The 7,154-nt window shown below is 46.5% G+C and overlaps 1 protein-coding gene across 1 annotated transcript; it reads left to right on the plus strand.

Moving 5' to 3' along the window:
* Positions 1-4,077: 4,077 nt before the first annotated feature.
* LOC142598412 (feather keratin 4-like) lies at positions 4,078-4,404 on the plus strand. The gene has a single exon (XM_075736931.1). It carries the CDS (start codon positions 4,078-4,080, stop codon positions 4,402-4,404), a length of 327 nt encoding a protein of 108 aa, XP_075593046.1.
* The last annotated feature ends 2,750 nt before the right edge of the window (positions 4,405-7,154 follow it).

Here is a 7,154-nt window from a genome sequence, read left to right on the forward strand (position 1 = left end):
TCTGAGCTGCTTGTATAATTCTGATTATATGTCTGTGTAACAACCGACTCTCTTGTCTGATATAAGTACAATACAAGTCTAACAAACAGCCTAATCAAGCACAGGATGCCGTCTTAATGCCATCTGATATTAGATACTTCTAGGTGATATTCCCATGTGTCCCAAAGACACAATTCTGGTATTTTCATCAAAACATAGTGTACAAGGTTCAGCCAGCTCCTTGTGCGCAGTGACAACATGGATATAAAGTAAGGACAAAAGTGGATATGTTTATTTTAATATAAAAATATATCAATGCTAAATATTGGCATGCTCTAACCCTAATAACAACACTCTGCATGTGTATTCTTTGACTGAGTCCTGACACGCACAGTGCAAAGGGATTTTTATGATGGCATTAACCATGTAAGATGCTGATTCTGGTTCCAGCTTCTGGGAAGAAGCAATTATGCATTGCGCAGGACTTATCCCGGCCCTGTGCAGGTAGGTGCATTTATAATCATCAGCTAATAAAGGGATGTAAGGGAGAGAGGTGTGCAGAAAGGCTGGAATAAAACAAAAAGAGAATGATAATATTAAGATGCATCATGGTTTTTATTAGGAACAAGAAGTGTCATTTACACCAATAACAAACCAAAAAGATTGAAGGAATGTTTCCAGTTTCTCAGACCCGATTACAAGCAATTCATCAACAAGGAATGAATGTTCCACAGAAGGTGCTCTTTTTCCTATGGCAAATCCAGTTTTTGCAACCAAGGTCTGCTTTGCAGCATGCAGGAAGGCTTTGTTGAGCATAAAAACCTAACACATAGGAGAAAAAAGCAGCTTCTCTGATGATATAAATTTTGTTATGTCTTCTAGGTTGAACATAAAACCAGCACATGTGTTCACAGAGAGACTAAAGCACAAAACGACCCAATTGCTCACCCATACTCTCAGAATGTAAGAAAGAGAAACATTGAGAAACCAGTGCAGGTTTACAGCAACATCACAAGCAAAAAGAGAAAAGAAGGACAAGCAGAAGACCGGTTCCTGTGGATGCTGAGTAACACCCATAGGTCCCTTTGGATTAGGTGGGAGTCATGGGCACCCAAGGCTTTGGAGAGCTCCACAGCTCAGCAGCATGTCCACGTGTTGCTGTCAGTTCCCCCGCTGTTTCTCCTGCCGTCCACGTCTTCTGCCGTGCTTAGCATGGCCCACAGCCCCTGTAGCGCTGGCTCCACACCTGGCTGGAAGAGGAGGACAAGGAGTCCCCATAGACAAGGGAGCCCTGCAGCCCCCGAGGGCGGCCCAGCTCCACTGGTAACGAGGTGCCCACAAAGCTCTCCTGAGGGCAGGAGCTCAGGATGGGGCCTGGGAAGGTGATGACCACGGGCGGTGGGTAGACCACGGCACGGGAGTCCCCGCAGGAGGTGACGCAGGGCTCATTCCAGGCATACGCGCATGGGTCTGGGCAGGTCACCCTGCAGGGTGGGAAGCAGCGGGAGCTGAGCTGCTGCCTGGAGAGGGACATCCTTCGGGCACACAGGTGAACCTGCAAACACACCGGGAAGTCTGAGTCAACCCACTGCTCACAAGCCGCCACACAGACCACCCCGCTCTGCCTCACCGCCAGCTGGCAGGGCTCAGGATGTGCCACGTGGCACTGCTTTGCTGAGGCTCAGCTGCTTTTGCTCTCCTTTTCTCTTCCCCCCTTCCCTGCCTTCCTTCCTCCCTCCCAGGCAGCTCCTCTGTGCCCTCACAGGCTCTCCGCAGGCTGAGCGCTGCCCAAGCCAGCGGAGTAGCTGTGCCCGGGTGCACCCGTCCCTTCTCCCTGAGCTCGAGAGTAAAAGCACCTGGACTGACCCCCATCTTGGCTGAATCCCTCTGACCTGCTTTGCAACTGCAGGGCAACTCGGACGGATCTGCAGCTGCCCTGTTTACCAGTAAGAATATCGAGGAAAAAGGTCTTCATTGTACTGACACCATTGCGGTTCTTACTGCTTGTACAGGAGTTGGTTAAAAATAACACAAACCCACTGTACCTAAACATAAAAGAGATAATGAAGGGATCAGACTTACCTGGATCAACGAAGAGGAGAAGTGAGGACCTGTGATCTGAGGACTTCTGAGCTAGAAGCCCTTATATACCATCTCCTGGATTGCCTGGGGGGGTTGAGACATCCTTTGTGTTTGAGGTTTATTTGGTTACAAAACACATCAATGCCGGTCACTCCCCAGGCTTCTATGATTGTTTTATTCATCTTTGGACAATTATCAGTTTCTTCCAACACCCTCTTGTTTCTTCCTTAATCTTTCTGAAGCAGTTTCACTTCCTGCAGCATTTTGCTGATTTTACCAATGTGACAAAAATGTTGGAAAACTACCTTGTTTACGCAATTGCTTCGTATAGCCAGCATTTTTCAAGCACTCCTCAGCATCACAAGTAGTGCGATGCACTGTGGGCTGATTTTCTTCTCAAAATCCCTGCTGATATTGAGCTGAAGCACTGCAGGGTTTACACTTGGAATAAAGATGGGAGATTTACTCCATCTGCCTTGTTCCTTGTCCCAGCTACACACTGCAGGTCTGGTACAGCACACCAAAGCATAGAGGTGATTTGTTTTGTGAACTCTTGCAGATCTGCTGTATTTTCTTTTGCCTCCAAACAGAAAACCACAACTACACATTCCCTCCCGTGTCCCTCTGAAGCCTTTGCACCACAGCCCCTATCTATGCAGGCTAGCACATCCTTCTGTCCGCGGCGATATTATGACTCTGTGTCTGAGGTGAGGAAAATACTTCAATAACTATTAAAATAGTGCTTGGTGCCTTTTTTGGTTTGGTTTGTTTGTTTGTGTGTTTGTTTTTTAACTTGGATGCAAATAGAATAGAGCAAGACAATCCTTTAAAGCCACTTAGGGGAGCAGGATGCTTTGTACTTTGTTACAGGGACACCCGAGGTTGGAGTCTAGCCCCCAGTGCTTCCTTTTGTCCCCAAGGAGACACCCTACTACAAGAGCAGACCTCGAGGGCCATGGAGGAAAGCAGAGGGAGCTGAAGATGAAACTCCTACGGGAAATGGTTGCAATGCTGCACCTCGCTTAGGTGTTTGCAGTGTCCTCAGTGATTCAATGTCCCAGCATTGACCTGCGTCAGGACAGGAAGGGGATTACCACTCTTGCATATTTCTTGACATTCCCAGAGAAAATTTAATAATTATCCCCAAGAAGGTAATAATATCTCCGCAGTTAACACATTGTCATGAACATAGAGTATGAAAACAGCTTCGGAAACAGAAGCTTCAGTATCTGTAATAATTAAAAAAAATAGATATACTGGCAACCTGGGGAAGTCAGCTGGGTGATTCCTAAGAAGGAAGAACCTGGGAGACACTGAGGAAAACCTGGGCTGAGTAATACTTGTTAACAGTAAGGAAACTGTTTGCATGAATGAGGAATTAAGGAGCGATGTGTAATCTGCGTACCTGGGAGATAATTAAGATGTTGTTCAGGAGGCATCATAGACCAGCAGGCAGCCCAAGAAACGGTATAAAAAGGGCTCACAGCACAGATAGCCTCAGACGGCTGCTCTTCACTTCTCCTCTTTGGTGTCTTCAGTAAGTTTGACCTCACTTAATCTTTCTGACCTAAAGCATTGCGCTTGAGTAGATTTAACTGAATCTTTCAGAAATACTCTCCTTGTCTTGCTTATGCCTCTTTTTCCTTGCAAATGCACTCCTTTCACAGGTGTTGGTAGGTGTAGTGGGTTTTGCTGCAGAACTTGGGGATGGGTGATCTCCAACTTGTTTGCCATAGGTCACTTTATGGGGGTGGCCAGCTTGGGCAGCGCTCAGCCTGCGGAGAGCCTGTGAGGGCACAGAGGAGCTGCCTGGGAGGGAGGAAGGAGGGCAGGGAAGGGGGAAGAGAAAAGGAGAGCAAAAGCAGCTGAGCCTCAGCAAAGCAGTGCCACGTGGCACATCCTGAGCCCTGCCAGCTGGCGGTGAGGCAGAGCGGGGTGGTCTGTGTGGCGGCTTGTGAGCAGTGGGTTGACTCAGACTTCCCGGTGTGTTTGCAGGTTCACCTGTGTGCCCGAAGGATGTCCCTCTCCAGGCAGCAGCTCAGCTCCCGCTGCTTCCCACCCTGCAGGGTGACCTGCCCAGACCCATGCGCGTATGCCTGGAATGAGCCCTGCGTCACCTCCTGCGGGGACTCCCGTGCCGTGGTCCACCCACCGCCCGTGGTCATCACCTTCCCAGGCCCCATCCTGAGCTCCTGCCCTCAGGAGAGCTTTGTGGGCACCTCGTTACCAGTGGAGCTGGGCCGCCCCCGGGGGCTGCAGGGCTCCCTTGTCTATGGGGACTCCTTGTCCTCCTCTTCCAGCCAGGTGTGGAGCCAGCGCTACAGGGGCTGTGGGCCATGCTAAGCACGGCAGAAGACGTGGATGGCAGGAGAAACAGCGGGGGAACTGACAGCAACACGTGGATGTGCAGATTATTGTTAGCCCTTTTTTAAAATACTGAAGTCCATCTTGTATTTTTCCTTTAATTTGCTTAAAATGCATACTTTTTGGTCCCAATAAAAATTTTTGATTGCATCCAAATAACATTCATCTGTTTGCTTTCTTCTCTGTTTTGTGGTAATGCAGACTCTGCAAACCAATTGAACCAAACCATCCTCTTATCTTAGAGTCCTGTAGACAAGTGCTACGCTTTTATGGAGACTGTTTATATAATGCCTATGGATTCATTCATCAGAAACTCTGCTTACAACATGCAGAGCTTGCCTGTGTGCCCAATTTAATCTTTACAAGGAAACAGGTGTGAGTGAACTGCCCAACCCTTAGATACAATTTTCAAGACCAGTGTGAATTACTAAATAGCCACTCCAAAGGTATTTTATAGCTCATCCTTACTTCCCCTGCCTTTCCCTGGGTTTTTACTGGAACTGTTGCAATTCCATATACCATAAAGAAATAAAAAAAGGAATAGTAGATTATGCCATCATTCTACAGAACACAGAGAAATAAAGAGAGAAGGAATATTAGACAAAGCACAGCTGCAGAGGGAACTTCCCGGAGACTGAATTCAGAGACAGAAAAATTAGCTAGTGATGAACCCCCAGTCTGAGATACAGGAAACTCTAATCCACTTCCCTACTCTGGATGTTCATATTTAGCTTTCTGAGATCACAAAACTGCCTCAGCTGGCATCATAAATGCCCAAGAACAGATACCTTTTGCTAGCTTAACTCCTTATTACTGTGCAAAGTAAAGAAGCTGCTAGAATCCTATGAAATAGGGAAGCAGAAATTGGAGCTTGAAGAAGGTCAGCAGCGTCACATTGCAAAGATCAACTTAGATAACCAGAAGAAGCCTACAACAAAGGAAAGTAGATATAGAGAATTCTCAATAGATAGGGAGCAGTGATCCAACAGTGCTCAGGGACCAGCTGGAAGCATTAAAAAGTTGCTTCAGGATAATTAGGCAAGTAGCCCCTCAGCTGTTGCTCACTGCTATATTAGTGCTATTTAGCAGAGTACTGCAGAGCACCTGGTTTTTCTTTTCAGCATTTCATTGGAATTCCAGATCTGGACTATCCCATAGTATTTTAAGAACAAATAAATGGAAAGGATTGAACATGTAATGATAACATAGCCAACGATGCCTTCCTGTGGATCAGCTGGATGTTACCTGTGCTGTGGCAGGCGTGCTTGGCTAGTTGCTATTTTCCAAAAAGCGTCCTACGCTCTCTTGTTGTGCTTCCTGCACGTGGGTGTCTGGGCCTGAAAATAATGGTAAGTCTCCCTTCCATTCTCTGTATTGTTTCCTGCCTCCAGTAATTTTCTAGCAGTGCAAACTGGTGCAGTATGACGTCTAAAGCAGGCATACAATGTGGGAAAACTCCTTCCTGAGAGGAGGACTAACAGGATGGTTTTGACCAGTTAAACCCTTCGCTCCCCTCTTGCTACAGGGCTTAACTAGGATGGAAGCACCAACGCTCTGTGCAGGAGATTCTCTCAACTGTGGTATTTCATAAAAGCAGACAGAAAGCAAAACCAGAATGCTAAAATTATGATGCAGCATGATTTTTTTTTTTTTAATGGGTGATAGAGGAGGAAAGTTTACAAAAGCAAAACATGATCATACAGAAAATGAGGAATTTGAGGCTTTTACAAATGAGGTTTCTTGTTTCAGGAAGCTTCATTTCAAGCACAGTGTTCTCTTCTTCTTTTGTAGCTGTAAGTTTGATGATGCAGTCCTGTTTTCATCCATTAATAACTCTTGATCACCATCAGGCAGTCTCAAGTGGGACAAATCACAGTATAGAAACTTTCCCATTATGCTTCCTGTATGATGTCATTAGGTTGAATGTAGAAGCAGTATTAATGCATTTGAAAACTTGGACTATGAGAAGGCTAGAAGAACACGGTTATAGCTAAGAAAGGAGAAATACATAAGCAGGTACAAGCACAAATACAATGTAAAATGTGAGCAAGAATCAGCCTTTTAATGCCAGCATCTTAAAACCCCATCTTATTCCTGAGTTTGGATCTTGCATTCAGTATCCTGACTGCTCTTGCTGCAAGTATACTCCTGTTGGGGTTGGCAGGGCTCACACCTTCTGAAGCGATAACCACTGAACCTCTGAGAACAATAAGGGTATGAGAACTTGCTTTCCTGTAATCCCCCATAAGCAAAAGAGCCTCTGTAGCCATAAGATCCCCCATAGCCAAGTGAGGTCCCAATGGCAGCTGGTTCTGAGGATCCCACTATGCTTTCCTGAGGGCATGAGCTGAGAATTGGCCCAGGAAAAGTGATGACAACAGGGGGTGGGTAGACCACTGCCCTGGAGTCACCACATGATGTGACGCAGGGCTCGTTCCAGGCATTGGCGATGGGCTGGGGGCAGGTCACCTCACATGGTGTGGAGCACTGGTAGCTGCACAGCTGTCTGTAGGAGGACATTGTTCTTGTAGTGGAAGTGGATCTGAAACACAGAAAGAGAGAAGACTATGTGTAAAGCAGTTCAATGATAGGTCAGAGACCTAGGTCCAGGCACTCAAATATATTCGATGAGGAAGCTACCCACTTGGGACACAGGGCTTCAAAACTGAGCTTCACCTTCTACTAAAGCCAAGAGAAGGCTGCAGCTCACTTCTAAACTAACTTTAGGA

Source organism: Balearica regulorum, chromosome 28 (genome assembly GCF_011004875.1).
Source record: "Balearica regulorum gibbericeps isolate bBalReg1 chromosome 28, bBalReg1.pri, whole genome shotgun sequence".
NCBI classification, from domain to species: domain Eukaryota; kingdom Metazoa; phylum Chordata; class Aves; order Gruiformes; family Gruidae; genus Balearica; species Balearica regulorum.